The sequence below is a fragment of the Hyperolius riggenbachi genome, chromosome 1 (assembly GCF_040937935.1).
Source record: "Hyperolius riggenbachi isolate aHypRig1 chromosome 1, aHypRig1.pri, whole genome shotgun sequence".
Taxonomy (NCBI): domain Eukaryota; kingdom Metazoa; phylum Chordata; class Amphibia; order Anura; family Hyperoliidae; genus Hyperolius; species Hyperolius riggenbachi.
Genome location: NC_090646.1, coordinates 531,098,470 through 531,118,388, shown reverse-complemented (window position 1 = coordinate 531,118,388; position 19,919 = coordinate 531,098,470). Strand labels below are relative to the sequence as shown.

At 41.6% G+C, this 19,919-nt stretch overlaps 1 protein-coding gene across 2 annotated transcripts in view; it reads right to left on the bottom strand.

Annotated features, from left to right (window-relative positions):
• Window positions 1-19,919, bottom strand: part of KREMEN1 (kringle containing transmembrane protein 1) — a 202,421-nt gene that overhangs the window by 47,204 nt on the left and 135,298 nt on the right. For both annotated transcript variants that reach the window (XM_068271634.1, XM_068271635.1), the window contains exon 4: window positions 5,372-5,496. In XM_068271634.1, coding sequence (XP_068127735.1) covers window positions 5,372-5,496 — 125 coding nt within the window. The remainder of the gene's footprint in view (window positions 1-5,371; window positions 5,497-19,919) is intronic.

Sequence of the window (19,919 nt, the reverse complement as noted above, 5' to 3'; positions counted from 1 at the left end):
CTCAGGATATTAAATGTCTGGGCTGTCATCCAGCTCCTTAGAACTCTGACATATTTTTTCACAAGTTAATATCTTGGAGTAAGTGAATATCTGTGTGTATTTCCACAATGCTGCAGAGGAACCTCCCCAGACAGAATCACACCTTGTTTTAACTCCTGCAGCTCTTGAGCCATGTTACCTGTTGCATTCGGTCAACACTTATTTCATATTTAGCTAGCTGTAGCCTTTATATTATATTGTGTAAAATAGGACACCATCAATCATAGGTGGACAGCTTTATTACCTTGTGATATTTGGATTTCTGGATTCACTTACAACGTTGTATACATAAGTCAATGCAAGATATATTTTAAGATATACAGTACAGATTGTTGTGTAGGAATAGGGGTTCCAGAGGATGTGACCACCACTGGTCCCCTGTGGCAGAGAGCCCATGTAGGGTGCTACATCAGAAATTACATCAGCTATTCACTGATGGTGCTGTGGTCATTATCACCAATACCTGAACTTTGCACAGTGGTGCATCTCTTACTACTGCTGTCCTTCAGAAGCAGGTACTGAGATGCAAGAAAGCCAGAGACCAGGGTCCCCAGTATAAAATACTGTTGGAGGGTGACCCATTGACAATGAGAAATTTTCACTGGGGTCCATGACTCTGGAGCTAAGCAACTATGTAACATATATAATAATAATAATACAAATTCTAATAATTTTAACATTTGTATAGCGCTTTTATCCTGTCGGACTCAAAGTGCCAGAGCTGCAGCCACTACCACGTTAAGTAGACAGTAGCACTGTTAGGGAATCTTACCCAAGGACTCCTTACTGAATAGGTGCTGGCTTACTGAACAGGAAGAGCCAAGATTCAAACCCAGGTCTCCTGTGTCAGAGGTGGTACAGGCGGGGGACTGTCAAATGCACCAACCTCCATAGACTTATAATCCACACAAAATCCCAGTCAAGCCCCTCTTGTTTCCAGTGAGCACCGATGGCTTTTTTCTACTTGTATGTGGTGTGATTCCCTGCATCTACAATATAAGTTCATGCAAAACTGAGAGAAAAAGGCTGTACATAAACTGCACCACCAATGCAATGTTAAAGAGCTAACAAATTTCATTGAACAGCAAAAAAACATAAAAACCCTTAAAAAGAGGTCCTATGGACCACTAAATCAAAAACCCATTATATAGACACATGATAATGTCAAAACAATGCTTTACCTCAATGTAATAAATACTGCCTGAAATAACTGCCCTTTAAACTGAGGTTCAAACAGGAACCCCAATTAAAGAGAGGAGACCCGGGTCATGCACTAAAAGCAGGTGCTAAATAAGGTGCAAGTGCTAAGAAAATAAATGTGAATGAAAAATATGTGTCCTAAAGTGTAATGGAGCATACAGCTGGACAATGTGTAGCTACCAAATGGTATGGCATACTGTACCGGCCAGGGTCCCCACAAAATGACAGGCTGGATGATGTAAAACTCAGGCTGAGGGAAGATCAGGCTCCTGATGAAGTGGTCCTGGAGACCATGCCACGTGTGGGGACCCTGGCCGGTACAGTATGCCATACCACTTGGAAGCTACACATTTTCCAGCTGTATGCTCCATTACACTTTAGGACACGGATTTTTTATTCACATTTATTTTCTTAGCACTTGCACCTTATTCAGCACCTGCTTTTAGTGCATGACCCTGGTCTCCTCTCTTTAATTGGGGTTCCTGTTTAAACCTCAGTTTAAAATGCACTGTTATATCAGACAGTATTTATTACATTGAGGTGAAGCATTGTTATCATGACATTATCATGTGTCTATATAATGGGTTTTTGATTTAGTGGTTCATAGGACCTCTTTTTAAGTGTTTATATGTTTTTTTGCTGTTAAATAAAATGTGTTATCTCTTTAACATTGCATTGGTGGTGCAGTTTATGTACAGCCTTTTTCTCTCAATTTTGCATGGTTCTACATTCTGCACTTTGCACGCCGTTCTTTGAGCATGGGTGTGCAGATGCTTTTGCTCATCTTACTACAATATAGGTTCATCTTCTTCCTTTTGACAGGGTTGAGCTATTTGGATGTCAACGCCATTCAGCTGTTACTTATAGTGGAGGCTCCAATCCAGCATCAGAAGCAGGGGCTTAACTAGAAATCACTGGGCCCCCCTGTAAAACTTTAGATGGGGCCCTCCCAGCTGTCGTTGCTGGTGGGGGGAGCGCTGGTGGTAGCCCGAGGTGAGGGAGGGGGGAGTCAGGCCCTCCTCCCCACTGCTGTTTGTGCCTGTTGCTACCCCTTCTTGTGCTGCGGGGTGCAGCCCTAAAAATTGCCCGGAGGGCCCAAGAGCCAGGGCCCTCCTTCAGGCTTCTCCCCCTAAAGGCCCCCCAGTGGCTGCATCCTTTGCAGGGGCTATTGTTACGCCCCTGATCAGAAGATACTACTGCCTGACTCCTATATTCTGAAGAATAGTGGATGAGTTGCTAATAATGCAGAGTTAATGTACACTTGTGCAAACGTATGCACCTTGAACATGGCCCATGACACGATTGTTCCATTTTCAAGCTGCACAAGAGTTCATGAAACTTGCAACATCTCAGAATTATTTGAATGTCATTGACCATCCCTACCTTGATATAGGTTTAGAACATCCATCTCACTGCGTCTAATGCAGAAAATGGGGTCATATCAGATCATAGAAGCATTGCTGAAATGTTAGTGAATAAGGTTAGTACTAGTGCAATAACACATACCCACAAGAACGTCCTGGACAGAATTAAAACATTCTCAGTGTTAGTATATATAGATAAGTGCAGTTAGACACACAAATAAATTGCTAATCTTTCAGCCACTGCTTCATGATCTGATATGACCCAGAAGAAGGCTTCCACCCACCTAATTGCAGCCAATTTATAAAAAGTCTACTCCCAGTTTGCAGGATTCCTTATTCCTGTTCTAGTCCTCAATGTTCTCCAACCATAGTAAATGTACCCCAGTGCATGCTGTGGACTCAAACTAGCATTAGGATTGTGACAGATAACAGCAATGACAGGTTCCCTTTAAATGGCAACAGTCTAGCATGAGTTCTGTCAACTATCCCAGAAGCTCTTGGAGGAAGATGAAAGGCACAAAACACTGCATGCACTGAAAAGAATTACAAAAAAAACACCCCTGTTCAAAATAATTATTTGATTATGACATAAATTCTCACCTTTAACTAGAATATGTAAAGAACTGCCTAACCCTGGAAATAAGAATTTCATCAATCCTTTTCTGACATATTATTTTAGCCTTTAGGCAACAAAATGGCTTGAAATGTTTATTGCAGCACAATGGATGGTGAAATACGGCGGAGGAGCGTGAGCTGGAACGTCCCATCATAGAGGCCCCATCTCATGTGCTGATTTACACATGTACAATAAAACAATTTCTGTCACGCCTGTACGCTAGCTTCAGGTGGAATCACAGTGTATGACTCTCACATTTCTACAAGGAGCCATTCCACTTCTCGCAGAAAATTGCCACAATATATCACTGCTACGTAAGTCCTTGTGTTACTTAATGTTTCTAAAAAAATGCACTTTTCATTTCAAGCTTCAACCCAGAAATGAAGCTTGAAACTTTCAAACTTTGGTTCACTGTTGTACTCTCTTTGTGTAGCACAAGCAAATAAAAAAATAACATAATTCTCATCTCCATGTATGATAAACTGCTTCTGCTAAACAGACAGTCTTGCTTCTCTCTTCAGATATCTAAAACTGATGAAGTGATTACACCAGGCTGACTCCCCCATTTAGCATTCTTTGCTAGGAACTCTGAAATAGTGGGCATTCTACACGGCAGTCAGGATGAATACACATCATGGTAAAAAGTGCAGATATTCCTGTGAGGTAATTATAGCCATCTAAGTAAGCACTATAGACTAGCTGATGGGTCACTTGAGTTATTGCTGGTTACACTTGCTTTGTTCTTATTTCCTATGACTACATGATGAGTATTCTCTGCACCGGTTACACTTAGGCCCCGTTTACACTTAATCAGTTGGTACGCGTTTTTTTCCTTCTCCATAGCAGTGCATTGTGAAAAAGATTTCAGTTAAAACGCGTTAAGTGTGAATGGTTCCATAGGAAAACATGGGACTTACTTTGAAAATCAGTTGACCTTTCAGTTATAACTGAACGAGTTATAACTAAATGGGGCCTTGAGTTGGCTGAGTTTATTCTGGATTGGGTAATATTAACACTTCTGTGACCGGTGAAGACTATAGAGATCTTGATGTTTTGTCCATCTTTGTGACAGGTTTACATATTTCCTGGCACCATTCTTCTTGCTCTATTGCCATATGGTGTCCCTTGATTTATTTGAGTCTACAAGAGGGATCTGTATCGATCTGTACTGATTTCCCCCCACTTCTCCATCTTCTGTCATCAGAAGGGAGTCACATCTTGTGGTGGTGATTTTGTTGTTCATAATTTGTACATATTTATTATATCGTGGTGCTTTGATAAAGAGACTCTCAAAAAGTTAACAATGTGAATAAATATAACATTTGGATTTATCCTTTTGTTTTGAGTGCTTATTAGAATAACTGTTTACTCTTGAAAAAGTTGGCACTATGAACTTTTTGCTTATTTCCCACCACGGCCGACATAACCAGCCATGTCTATCCACCTTGACCCCCAGGTCTATAGAGGCAGGGCCCAAGAAGAGCATCCCTACTTTTCTATGTTTTAAAAAAAAAAAACACGCTTAATGGGGACTCATCAAAAACATGAACATAAACCACAGAACTTCTTTGGTCCTGAGTTTCAACACTGATAGAGTACAGTCTGGTGTGCACCTGAGGAAGGCCTGTAACATGTAGTGTGCTATTTTGCCTTCAATACATTTGCAGCCAGTGGTGTGTCATCTCATTCTTTATCATTCTGAGCGTTGGATCTCAGTAATAGTGGACCTGACTGGAGCAAGACACCAGCGACTAGGACCCAGGTTCTGGAATTTGATGTATCTGTGGATTGTTCTATTGCTCCTTGTGTCATTTGTTGGAAATATTTTGTTCACTGATTTTAACATTTGACTCCCATACATCTTCTGTTTAAGTAAACTTCTGCAATGTCCACAAAGATATCTCTGCATGTTATTATTATTATTATTGATTTATAAAGCGCCAACATATTCCGTGGCGCTGTTATGTGTTGCTGTTGATATAAGCCAAACTATAGTGTTTTGTTGTCACCTAGTAATATTAGTTGCGACTGTGACTGTGAACTGTTATAGCCTCAGTGTCAGTATAAGCTCACATTATTATAACCTGATTACAGACATCGGCAACATAATCAAACTGCAGAACACTGCAAATAAATGTAGCAGTTGTTGTACCTTGTATCGCTGTCTCCGGCACATGTTAATGCAAGATTGTATCGTCTGCTTATTGGATGTCTCGGTCATGCCAGTCAACGGAGGTGGGTTTCCATAGTCTTTGAAGCATCCCAGGTTCCCAGGCACTAGAAGATAATTGCATACTTTTAGTTTTCACAAAACAAAATTCTGTGGGGTAACATAACCCTTGTGGGATAGTCAGGACAGTTATAGCACAGCATGGACACAGCCTCACCCACCAGACCAGACAGATTCCACAGTTGTTGCTTCATTTTTACCTAGAATAACTGTTCCCAATAGATATAAACTGTATGCTAGAGGTCAACACAACCGTTTAGAGATGGTGCCATACAGGGGTTTGCAACCTGTAGTAGATTTGCCACTTATCTCCAATAACCAAAACCTGTGGGAGGAAAGATGTGTCTGAGGTCTGATTGTAGTTGGGGAACTTTCAGGCCACGTTCCGAGTGGTGCATTGCATAGCCGGCCTTTGATATGAGCGACCGGAGCGGTCGCTCAGGGCGCCAGCTTCCAAGGGGGCGCCTATAGCTGGTTGCCTATACTGAGGGCACCTACACCTGATTTCCTATACTGAGGGCACCTATAGCTGGCTACCTTTATTGAGGGCTCTAACACCTGGCTTACCTATACTGGAGGCACCAACGCCTGGCTACTTGTGGGAGCGATGGAGACCTTCAACTGACTTCCTATACTGGGGGCACCTATGCTTGGCTACCTATATTGAGGGCACCTACACATGAGATCCTATACTGGGGGCACCTATACCTGGCTACCTACCTATACTGAGTCTGAGGGTGTTATTGGGGGGGGGGGGGCGCACTGCGGCTATAACGCGTGGTGCAAATTGTCATTGCTGTGCTATCATTCTAAATGGGGGGAGGCGGCTAACTGTCCCACTGATTGTTTTTATTAATATTCCTGAAAGGTTCTAGCCTTCATTTTTTTTTTTTTTTTAAACACGTCAAGTTTATTTAGAGTTTGACAGCAAATAAGAAATACACAATACAGATGGGATCCCATAGAGAGTGCATAGAGATAACATACATCATTTAGCCAAAGGCCTTCAACACGTCAGGATACAAAAGAACAGGCACTCATTATAGGGCAAGCGAGTAGCTTAAAAGGTAGCATTAGTGACAACAAACTTGGCCTGTTAATGGTAGGATAGTCATTATTAAATAATCAATAATTGCAACGAAGAACATTAAACTTATTCAGTGCAACATAGCGCTATTCACCTAGGGACAAGCGAAAAAGAGCCTGTCCAGGTAGGAAAAACAGCGGAAAACATTTTGCTTGGCGGTATCCGATATCAAGGGATAAATGCAAGTAGTTTATGAGTTTAGAGGGTACTTGGGCATGCTAAATTTTAGTATATCTGGAATTAGTCCATTCAAACCATATATTTTCAAATTTGGCAGAGGCATTTCTATGCTGATATACGGCTCTACGGTATGGTAGCACCGTGTTGACTGCTTTAATCCAGTCTGTGCAGGTGGGGACCATGGGTGTTATCCAGTTTTTGGTAAGCTGTTTGCGAGCTAGGTGCAGAGCTTCCAATGCAAATTGTTTATGATACTAGGTAGAGTAACTGAGAAAATGTTTAGCAGACAGGTTTTAGCATCGCAAACAAGTGGACATCCCATGTGATCATTTAGAAATTTAATTATCTGCTTCCAAAAAGTATTTACTCGTGGGCATGACCATATCATATGTAGAAAAGTGCCTTTGCCATTTCGACATTTAGGACAGAGATCATCAGCGCCTTGTTTAAATTTTGATAATCTTACAGGGGTAAGGAAGGCTCTATGGAGTACATACAGGTATAGTAGACGATCGGGCAGGTGTGGGGAGATCTTGACTACACTGGAGAGGGCATCATCCCACTAGCCTTCATTTTTAACTATATTCAGGATAATGCACTCTTTCCATCCATTCATGGTTATTAATAGTATTTTTTCTATTATACATATGTGACGTGTCACGGAGATCTGAGCATTTGTGTCACAACATTAAAAAGGTTGGAAACCACTGCCCTAGGAGATATTTCAGGAGAAAAGGGGAATTGTATATTGGCCTGTGTGTGTGTATATGCACGTGGGAAGAGGATGAAGGGGGGGGGGGCACAAAAATCAGGTTTCGCTCAGGGCGCTGTGAAACCTAAGGCCGGCCCTGGTGCATTGTGATGCAGCATAATGGTCATTCAAAGAAAAATGAAGATACCCATAAAGCAGCACCAGACTGACAATAGATTACCAAAAGTATAACAATTTTTATAGTACAAAAAACATTGCAAAAGTTTAAAAAGAAATCATCACTAAAAGAGGTGAAAGATGGTTCCAATATAAATGATTAGATAATCTTAGATTTCTATATAACAGTGTAGGGGCCAAGAGAAGGGTCAGGTTCCTCCAAAGAATGTAAGTAAAATGGTGTGAACCAGGTATCTAAATATATTACATATAAGTTTTCAATCAAAGAAGCAGATTATACAAAGTGCAAAAAGTAATTGACATAACAATCTACCCTAGATAGCAGCAGCAGGGGCGTAGCAATAGGGGTTGCAGAAGTAGCGACCGCATCGGGGCCCTTGGGCCAGAGGGGCCCCAAAGGGCCTTCCCTCAACTACAGTATTAGCTTTCTATTGGTCCTTTGCTCAGACTTATCACTTCTATAGTGGTAATCATTAACAAACTGTTCCCCATCCCCTTATTGCACCTCTGAAACTGTAGTTGCCATTGGCAGGTTTTGGTGCGCCGTATCAATTGTTATGTATAGAGTGCTTGGGGGCCCCATCGTAAACCTTGCATCAGGGCCCGCAGCTCCTTAGCTACGCTACTGAGCAGCAGAATAGTATTAAATATATACTAGCCGACCCGCGGCGTAGCATACGCCGCATAAGAGGGTAGAGGGCAGGAAGGGGGTATTGGGCACAGCGGCGGGGAGGGGGGTTGGACCCCCCTCAACTGGGTCCCCCATGTGTGCTCTACCTCCAGCTTAAGCTCAGCAGGAACCCCCCCCTCACCTGGGTCCCCCATGTGCGCTCCCCCTCCTGCTTAAGCACAGTAGCAGCCGCCAATATTAGTAAGAGGCAGCGGGCGGATGTGACTCACCTCTTCCGTGTTCCATCGTGCGTTACACTGTCGCCACTTCCTGCAATGCCGCACACTGTATCGGTGTAATTTGCCTTTTTAAAACAGAAGGAAATCTGCAATAATTCAGCTATAAGTGAACATTTGTGGTTACCCACAATGCACTGCTACTAAATATGCAAATTACCCCTTTTCCCCCTTGGCAAGCCAAGCAAGCATATAGCTTTAAATTTTACACATTCACATCAAACCCACATGTAGACAGCCTGTTTCAGACTTTTGGTCCTCATCAGTACATGTCAAGAATTGATATGGCTGTATGAGATAGGGCTTGGACCAGTACAACAGAGTAACCAAGCAGCTCAGGGTGACCCAAACCACTTGGAATGTATAGGTGGATAAAAGAGACCAAAAAGACCTTCTACTAAAAAAATCAAAGCTTGGTGTAATTTGCCTTCCTAAAACAGAAGGAAATATGCAATAATTCAACTATAGGTGAACATTTGTGGTTACCCACAATGCACTGCTGCTAAATATGCAAATAATTCCTTTTCACCCTAAATAAGCCAAGCAAGCATCCAGAACCATTGGTGTATAGCAAGCATATAGCTTTAAATTTTACACAGCCATATCAAACCCACATGTGACAGCCTGTTTCAGATTTTTGTTCCTCATCTGTATTCTGTACATGGCAAGGATTGATATGGCTGTATGAGATAAGGCTTAGACCAGTACAACAGAGTAACCAAGCAGCTCAGGGTGACCCAAACCATTTGAAATGTATAGGAGGATAAAAGGGACCAAAAAGACCTTCTACTAAAAAAATCAAAGCTTGGTGGTATTTGCATTCTTAAAACAGAAGAAAATCTGCAACAATTCAGCTAAAAGTGAACATTTGTGATTGCCCACAACGCACCGCTACTAAATATGGAAATTAGTCCTTTTCACCCTTGGTAAGTCAAGCAAGCCTATAGCTTTAAGTTTTACACAGTCATTTCAAGCCCACATGTGACAGCCTGTTTCAGCCTTTTGGTCCTCATCAGACTATAGCAAGGATTGATACGGCTGTATGAGATAGGGCTTGGACCAGTACAACAGAGTAACCAAGCAGCTCAGGGTGACCCAAACTACTAAGAATGTATAGGAGAATAAAAGAGACCAAAAAGCCCTCCTACTAAAAAAAGCAAAGCTTGGTGTAATTTGCCTTCTTAAAACAGAAGCAAATCTGCAATAATTCAGCTATAAGTGAACTTTTGTGGTTACCCACAATGCATTGCTACTAAATATGCAAATTATCCCTCTTTGCCCTTGGTTTGATATGACACTACTTCTTCTTCTTGCTTGGACCAGCCCCTTCTTCTTGCTTGGACCGGCCCTGGGGGCAGGGCGCTACTTCTTCTTCTTGCTTGAAGGTTGAGGCACTCACTCTATTATATATATAGATATATACAGGTATATGACAGTAAGTGGGCGCCACAATGGTAGAAAATATATATTTTGTAAAGTACAACCAAACTGAATAATAGTGTAATCCAAACCAAAAATATATATAAAGGGAAATGGGCAGTGGTTGAAAAATATATCACAAAAAAAAACAATGACCGATTGTTTATCAAAAAATAGTGTGAACCAGACCAATAGTAAAAAAAAAAGGGGCAATAGATAATAAGTATAGGGATGTGAAAGCACAGCAGAGTGAATGACTTAAGTGAAAAATCAAGAAAGTGGCAATGTCCAAAACTGCAATACGAAAATTGAATATGAGAAGAGAACCAAAGACTTATATCACCAGCAGAATAAATGACTAAGTGAAAAATCAAGAAAGTGGCAATGTCCAAAACCGCAATACGAAAATTGAATATGAGAACCAAAGACTTACATCAAAAAGATGATGGAAGAACGCGAGTGGCCCAAGGGAGGAAGCCGTCCAGCAGCCTTGTATAATGGCCACTCTGTAACATGGCTTGCCGCACTGCAATGTACCATCAATGTGTCGTTCACAGACCAGTGGGTGCATTGTTGTGTAATGGAGTGAAGCATGGTAATGCACTGCATGCATTAACAGTGACAGTGAAGCATACTTTTCATTGACTTTATGCTTCACTGTATCTGATGCAATGTGCAGCGCCTTTTTCCCGATCTATTGCGTTGCGTTCCTGCTGTTACAGGGAACGCAACTGCCATTTTGTGTAATGTACAGTGGTTAACAATGTACAGCAACTTACAAGACACAAAAGGGAGACAACCCTGCCCTAGCAAGCTTCCAATCTATTACATTTGTTAGCACTCCTCCCAACCTCTTCTGCTTGAGGCATTTTGATAATTCTGCTGCATACTAGAGATTACTCTATAAACAAGTCACTGTGAGTGACGCACTTCTGTATACAATGTGTGCATGAGATCATACGACGGCCCTTACTTTACTAACAGCTTTTGACACATGATTGGATGTAAATCATTACACCGAAGTGAAATAAACATAGAAAAGTATTGCCTTTGTTGGCTGTGGAACTCTTTGGCTGAAATTCTCTTTTGACAGAAACATACTGCTAGTCACACAGGAGGTCCAGAAGGATTATCACACTCCAGAAACATCATGTACTGAAGTGTATGTCTGTGTGATGGTTGAGCTGCCTGGGATTAGAGAGGAGTCTGTCAGCACTTGCACTCACTGGACTGAAACCTTCATCGGCACAGCTGGAGAACTCTGTCCACTAGACTGTGAGTCCTGCGTGCCTTTCACAGTGTTGTTTGTGTTATAGGGCTGACCAAGACAGCAGAGATGTCTGTTGGATCTGCTCAACTCTCGAGCTTGTTGTAGTCACTTAGTAATTGTCAATATAAATTATTATTGTTATTTTACCCTTTAATTGATCTTTGAAGCTTGTTCAATATAATGGATCATATGATGAGACAATAGTCAGTGCTTAGTACAGACTAGTAAATTTGAGCTCTTTGGGAAAGGGGTGGCAGGCAGAAGTGGGGGCTGGTGAGTAGGTAGGTTAACACAGTGGAATGGTAAGATGAGTGATGAGTGGATCATTGGAAGGATCGATGAGACGAGACAAGGATAGATTAGATCAAACACACCTGGATGGTTTGTCAGGAGTGTCACGAGCGGTGACCCAAGATGCTAGGTTGCTTGAGGGGTGCATAGGCAAAGGTGAAGGTGGGATAATCAGTTGGCCTCATAAGTGGGGACTGGTGAGTAGGTAGATGAACACAGTGGAATTGTAAGATGAGTAATGAGTGATTAGGTTTTTGGAAGGATGGATGAAAACAGACATGGTTAGATACGGTTGGGTGGCTCGACAACTGTGAGATGAGGTGACCAAAGCTGGTAGGTTAGTTGAGGGTTGCATAGGCCAAGGTAAAGGTGGCGGTCATTTGTTGGCCACAGACGTGGGGACTGGTGAGTAGGTAGATGAACACAGTGCAGTTGTAAGATAAGTAACAAGTGAATAGGTTGTTGGAAGGATGGACGAGAGGAGACATACATGGTTACATAAGTTTCAGCATAGTTGGGTGGTTAGACAACTGTCAGATGAGGTGACCAAAGCTGGTAGGTTAGATGAGGGATGCATAAGCCAAGGTGTAGGTGGGGGTAATTTGTTGGAAGGATTGATGATGAGGTTCAGCATGATTGGGTGGGTAGATAAATCTCAGAAGAGGTGACCCAACCTGGTAGGTTAGATGAGGGGTGTATAGACCAAAGTGAAGATGGAACCGATTTGTTGGGTCAATTGATGAAACAAGGTTAGGTGTTGCTCGACAAGGTGTAGTGGTTGGATAAGTATCAGGAGATAATTCAAGCCAGTGGGGAGCTGTCAGATATCATTATTCAGCTCAGCAATCAGTGTTTATCTCAGCAATTGCCCTTTCACTGCAAAAAGACATCTTTTCATAAATGGGTGAATGTTTCTTTTTGCAATCTGCTCTGCTGCTACGAGAAGCGATGCACGTGAGATACAGTATAGCAGTGATCTATCACCACTTGACACATAAGCCCTTAATTTATTTTTAATTCCACCCCTGTACTCTCTAAAGCACAAACTGCCTAACAACTCTCCAGTAGCCTCTCTATTAGTTATTATCTGCACAGAACAGGTAGCACTGCAAATCTTCCTATACATTTGGAATAATCAGCAAATCTGACACAGATTTTAAGATTTTGTTAAGGATGTGATTTTGCTAGTAACAACAGTGTGTGATGGCTGCCTGGTGATGTGTGCAATTACCATGCGTGAATTCTGTTCAGACTGTTCAGAGTTCTCATTATAATGTTCTAGAATACCGTGTACCTGCACCAGAGGCTGAACCACAGACACCACAACTTGTGTGATGTTTCTCCCCTGGAACTGGGTGTCACCTGACCCGATATTTACAAAAACTGAATCATTTGCATATGACCCTCTCTGCTACTGATACTTTGATTTGCATATGGCTACATGCATGTGTTATCATTGTTTGTAACCCTATTTATTGTCCAGTGCTGAAAAATTTGTTGGCGCCAATAAATAATAATGGTGTTGCAATTTCACTTGTGAAGTGTTTATTCACATACTGTCATAGGACCCTTGAGGCCTATTCATCAAACAACTGCTATATTTATTATACAGCACTACGTAATAGGATGGGGTTCTACAAATAATGAATATTAATTTATGCTTTCTATACACATAATTACTGTGGAAATACAGGTAGTCCCCGACTTACGAACGCCCGACTTACAAACACCCCGCCGATGTGAACGGCATGGATTCTGTGTTTCCATGGGAACAAGTCAAACATTTTTCCCAAATTGTAGTTTTTGAGAAAATCTTTTTTTAAAAATTCAAAGAAAAAATGGATTTTAAACATGTATAAGCAGGTACAGAGGACAGAGGTGACACAGAGGGGGACACTGGAGGCACAGGAGGGCACAGAGGCGGACAGGGATGGCACAGTGTTCCCAGGGCCGGTTTAAGCAACAATGGGGCCCCAGGGCAAAATAAACCTGGGGGGGCCCCCCAACATATACCCCGGAACAAAAATCGGCATTAGGGGACCTTTTTTGCAGCTGGTATAGTCAGGGTGTGAAGTCCCAATCGGTTGGAGCTCCACATTCTGGCTATCCCAGCCTGCATGGGGGACAAGGGGTTAAAAAGTTTCAGGAGAGGGGACCCCACATAATTTTTTTAAAAAAAATTCCCACACTCTAAACATAAAAAAAAAAATTGGGAAAATAGGAAAAAATGCCAGGGATCTTCATACAGCCATATTGCGGCTGTATAGCGATCCCTGGCCAAAGCGCTGCGGCTGTGTATTGACCCCCTGGAAACCCCGTCAGAAAATGTATTGCGCTTTCATTTGATGCATGTAAAATTACACTACCGTTAGGTTTGCTACTAAAAGTGACATTTACCGCATTTAAAAGTATACTTGTTTCCTTCGAAATTTTAAAATCTATTTTCTCAAAAACTATAAGGTCTTTTTGAAAAATTGTTTTTTCCTCTTATTCCTAATGATCTCCTTAACATGTCCTGCAAATTTGGGGTTTCTAGCATTTAAGGTGGATTTTCTATTAACCATTAAAGTCGGCAGGTTTTTAAATGTGTATTTTTTTCCTTTGAAACTTTAAAATCGATTTTCTCAAAAACTATAAGGCCGATTTGAAATTTTTTTCCCCTCTTGTAGCCACTGGGGGCCCCTACAAGCTCTGGGGCCCTGGGGCAGCTGCCTCCTTTGCCTCTATGGTAGCGCCGGCCCTGAGTGTCTGACTTAAGAACAGATTCAGTTTAAGAACTAATCTGAAGTAGAGTGACCAGACGTCCCGAATTCAGGGTCCGCTGTCCCAGGCTGCATGAGGTCCCGGGAAACATCCCGCTTTCAGCAGCGGGACGTCCCGGCCTCGGGACTCTGGCCACTCTATGCTTATGAACTGGCAGCGGCGTCTATAGACGCCGTGCCAGTTCATTGTCCGCAGCCCCGCTCCAGCCTCCTCTTCCGGTGTCTGTTCCGACACCGGCAGGCGAGCAGGGCTACGGCAAGATGGCTGCCGAAGCCCTGTACTGGAGACTATTTGTCTCCAGTACAGGGCTTCGGGCGCCATCTTGCTGTAGCCCTGCTCTGCCAGGCTGTCAGCGCGGGAGACTTCAGGAGGAAGGTGGTCCCGGGAGCAGCGCGCCAGACGCCGGAGACTTCTGCCAGGTGAGTAAATGCTTTCTTTTTCAGGTGAAATGTTTGCCCGCATTGTTTCTTTTCTGGGGAAATGTTTGCCCGCATTGTTTCTTTTCTGGGGAAATGTTTGCCCGCATTGTTTCTTTTCTGGGGATATGTTTGCCCGCATTGCGTTTCTTTTCTGGGGAAATGTTTGCCCGCATTGCGTTTCTTTTCTGGTGAAATGTTTGCCCGCATTGCGTTTCTTTTCTGGTGAAATGTTTGCCCACATTGCGTTTCTTTTCTGGTGAAATGTTTGCCCGCATTGCGTTAATTTTCTGGTGAAATGTTTGCCCGCATTGCAGTAATTTTCTGGTGAAATGTTTGCCCGCATTGCAGTAATTTTCTGGTGAAATGTTTGCCCGCATTACGTTTATTATGTACTGACATGGTTGCCCGCATTGCGTTTATTTTGTACTGACATGTTTGCCCGCATTGCGTTTATTTTGTACTGACATGTTGCCCGCATTGCGTTTATTTTGTACTGACATGTTGCCCGCATTGCGTTTATTTTGTACTGACATGTTGCCCGCATTGCATTTATTTTGTACTGACATGTTGCCCGCATTGCGTTTATTTTGTACTGACATGTTTGCCCGCATTGCGTTTATTTTGTGCTGACATGTTGCCTATTGCATTTAGTTTCTGGTGTCCGGGGTAACTGTTACTGCATTTATTATTTAATGGTCATAGATGGCTATGTTTGCTGCTTTGTGGTTACGGTATACTATTAGCATCACACAGTTTCTGCACACCCATGATGCAAAGTCTCGTTTGTCCACATCATGGCGTAAACACTGCTTTCTTATGCCTCACTGTTACATCATTACGTTAGCTCCGCCCATACAATGTCATGGCCATGCCCATTTTTCGCCGCTGCGCGCGCCGCAGCCCCCCCCGGTCTTCATCGCTGTGCACTCTTCAGTCCTCCCCACTTTTCGCCGCGCGCCCCCCCCTGCACCCACCTTCCCTGTCCCAGATTGGACCTACAAAAATCTGGTCACTCTATCTAAAGTCCCTATCTTGTTTGTTTTATAGGGGACTACCGGGACTACAATAAGGAACCATAACAATACGCAAGCAATATCAAATATGCTATTAACAAACGCAACCTAGATAATAAAAATGTAAATGCTGTTAATCTTTTAGAAAGCTAAACCTCATTTACCGCACATATTTTGACTTGAATAAATAATCAAACTTTTAGAGTCCTTGAGCATATCTATTGTATATGCGTATGAAGGTATTTTGGGAATACACTGGGCAGAACAGAAAAGTACAGAGCTGGAGGGGGATCTGTATTGGCATATTAAAAGAGAGAATGTGGGCTGGAGACAGTAATGATCTCATATTTATCTCAATGAAATTAGGTCATGGTGATATTCAGCGCTCTCCAAAACTACTCCTCAACACCCTTCCTGATAGGCCAGGAAAGATTCAGCAGCGAGCATTGTCCTTGAGCTGATATTCATTATGGCTGCTTATATTCTGCTTCCTATTTATGAATGCCAGGCTTAACTCATCCTGCTGGCAGGGGGGATAAACCACTTAGTGAAAGTCTGTCTGGCAGATCCGACCTGCTGGGATAAAGCTACACTATAGGTATTTACACTCATTCATGTCTCTACCTACACCAGCTCATGCCATCCCACTTCCTACACAACACAGCTCAAAGAAAAACAGTCCTCCGTGAGTACCAGTAATAGGGTGTACAGCGATAACAAAAATGACAAACCTCAGATGTACGCCTATGCTATATAAGACTGAAGTGTAGAAGAACTGAGGGGAATCTGTCACTGGCTACTTTAATAGGTACACCTGTTCAATTGTTTGTTAACACACATAGCTAATCATCCATTCATGACAGTAACTCAAAGCATATAGCCATCTACATGTGGTGAAGCCGTGCTGGTTGTAGTATTTTAGAAACTGCTGATCTTCTTGGATTTTCTCAAAGTCATCTCTACAGTTTTCAGAGAATGGTCCAAGAAAGATTAAATATCCGGTGAGTGGCAAGTGTGCAGACAAAAATGCCTTGTAGGTATCAGAGGTCACAGGAGAATGTATAGACTGGTTTGAAAAGATCGAAAAGCAACAATAGCACAAATATCTTGTTACAACCAAGGTATGCAAAATACCATCTCTGAACACACAGCACATCTAACCTTGAAGCAGATGGGCTATAACAGCAGAAGACAACAATGAGTGCTACTCCTGTCAGCTAAGAACAAGAAACGGGGGGCTACAATTTGCACTGGATCACCAACAGTTGGACAATAAGACTGGGAAAATATTGCCCGGTCAGATGAGTCTTGATTTCAACTGCAACATTCAGATGGTAAAGACAGAATCTGGTATAACAGCATGAAAGCATGGATCCATCCAGCCTTGGAACAACTGTTAAAGAGGAACTCCAGCCTAAACAAACATACTGTCATTAAGTTACATTAGTTATGTTAATTAAAATAGATAGGTAATATAATCTCTTACCCACCCTGTTTTAAAAGAACAGGCAAATGTTTGATTTCATGATGGCAGCCATCTTTTTGGTTGAAAGGAGGTGACAGGGAGCATGAGACACAGTTCCCAAGTGTCCTGTGTGCTGATCACCCTTCCCAGTTGCTAGGCAATGTGAATAACAACATACGAAATCCCATCATGCTTTGCACAGCATCAGGGAAAAACCGCCTGGCAGTTTTCTTCGATGGGTGGAGCTTAGCTAAAATGCAGCTAAAAATGATGCTTTGGTAAGAAAAACAAAGTTCTGATGCTGTGAAACTATTAAAGAAACACCAAGCCTTTTCAGTTCTGCTGAGTAGATTTTTAGTCCGGAGGTCCGGAGGTTCAGTTTAAGGTTGTTGGTGTTATAGTGTGGGAACAAATATTTGCTTTTAAGTGTTGTAAGAACTTTGAAACTGCCAACAAGTTAAAACATATATGCTGTAGAAGAATGCCATTTGTGGATCCTTTTCTAACTATCTCTCCCTGTGAGGCTGTGGAAAGAGCACCAGTGCACTTATGTAGCCTGAAGTGGCAGTGGCATTCTGAATAGGCCCCTTGCTGCTTAAGCAGCAGCATATCCCGGTACACCTGGTATAATGTAAGCTGGCTATTGCCAGCTTTGGACTGGATGCCTTTGGAAAATTAAACTGTGTATACTCATCTCTGGTGCATGCCCAGTAGCAGTATTAAGTCACATGCTCTGCCTATACTTTTGTACATGCAGTTTAATGAATTCTCAAGAATTAACAATCAAATGACACTGCACAACGTCCCCGGGGTCATTTGAAAACTCCAGTAGCAAAGGCCTTGCCAATCCAGGTTGATAGGTGCTGTGGGGGGTAACTGGGACGTACCACCACTCCTTCCACAGTCTCACAAGGTAAGATAGTTGGAAACAAAATGCAGCAGTGAGTGAAATGTAACACTCCCCTTCCCAACAGCAGAATATCAGTCCATCTGTTCTATTATTATTATTATTATTATTATTATTATTATTATTATTATTATTGCTATACTGCCAGCATCTTCCATAGCACTGTACAACAGCACACAGGGTATAACAATATAAAATAGACAGTATAACAGTTAATATCTTATAGAAGGTAAAAGCATGATATATCTTACATTCCATTTGGTCAATGTAAATTCTGTTCATGTGTTTTATAATGTAATGTTATTCATTATAATGCCCCTTAAATTTGGATTGTTACTGTTACATTTAAACAATGTAACAATTTGAAAGGTCTTTTTGATAGGTCCAATTTATAGCTGCATACATTTGCATAAAATTAACATATTATTTGCATCAGTTTTCAGTTTGAAATGATGAGCATTGCCCATCTCTATTCTTTACAGCACCACAGAAGAGGACAGAGCTGTACAAATCAAATAATAACAATTCAAGATAACTTGGTGAAATCCAGCAGATAATTGGTTGGTCGGATGCCCTGCCTTTGTTATAATCACAGGACCAGTTACAATGTTCTAATGTAAAATATTTCCCTCCCTCCCATGATACTCCCTGCTGAAGACATCATATTCCATGCAACTTAAACAATAACTTAAAGGTCTGTGAGACTTCCGGGAAAAGCTGTGAGACAATTATAGAAGGTAGAGAAGGAGGATTCTGGAAATGTATACTAGGCTGCAGACTGAAGGAAAAGTGTAGTTTTTCTGTTAAATCTAAATAAAACTGGCAGAAAACTACAGGCTTAAAATACATATTCAGTGAACTGTTTGCATGCCAAAAGATTTCTAATTTTCTCTGGCCGGTTCCTGGCCCATAAACTTCTCTGCTGTTAAATCATAGAGACGTCACCCTGCTGATGGTGATCTGACCAACTCCTTCTGTAAGCAAACTCCCCATGTGAGGTGGACAGCTGTATGTAATGCAGGGGAACTTGGGTCACGAGGCTGTTCTTCTGCCTCACATGCTGAGTGCTGCTGTACCAGGGAAGGCAGAACAATATTCATGTAGCTTCAGTCATAGAGATTCAGTTAATTATACTGAATTTGTTTAAAGGGTACCTAAAATGACATGTGACATGATGAGATAAACATGTAAATAGACAGTGTCATTACTGCATAGATCTGGGTTGTTTCTTTTTTTCTTTTTGCTCTGTAAGGGTTGAGAATTCAGGTATGCAAATGACAGTTTATCTCCAATCGGATACAGACTCTAGCATAGGTCTCAAAGAGGTCTCCATGACAGATAACATGTTTTGAGTGCAGGGAAAGGATAATCATTTTATAAATTGTGGTTCTGGAACATTAAAAGTCTGTTTCATTCAGCTGAGACAACAAAAACATGAAATCTACTTTTTTTAAACTTTTAAACACAAAATAAAACTGTGGGATTCTAAAAAAAAAAAAAAAAAGTAAAAAAAGTCATATTGAAGAGTAGGAGAATAGATACAATTGTTTAGCTCCTCAGTTTATTTTCAGTTTAAGTATACTTTAATAGTGCATTTTTAGAGAAGTATACACAGAAAACTGTATAAAACGTATCTTTTTTTTATATTTGCCTGAAGATGAGCTGCAAGACTCTCCTTTCACCTATTTATAGACACATCTAGAATTTAGATGTAAAATAAAACCGTTACCGTATCTATAAACGTTTTCATGGAGGTTTGCCTGTCATTAAAAATGTCATTAAAATTCTCAGTTGTGATTTGTTTAAAATATATTATCACATTCTAAAAATAAGATCTTGTATTATTTAAAATAAAGCTGAA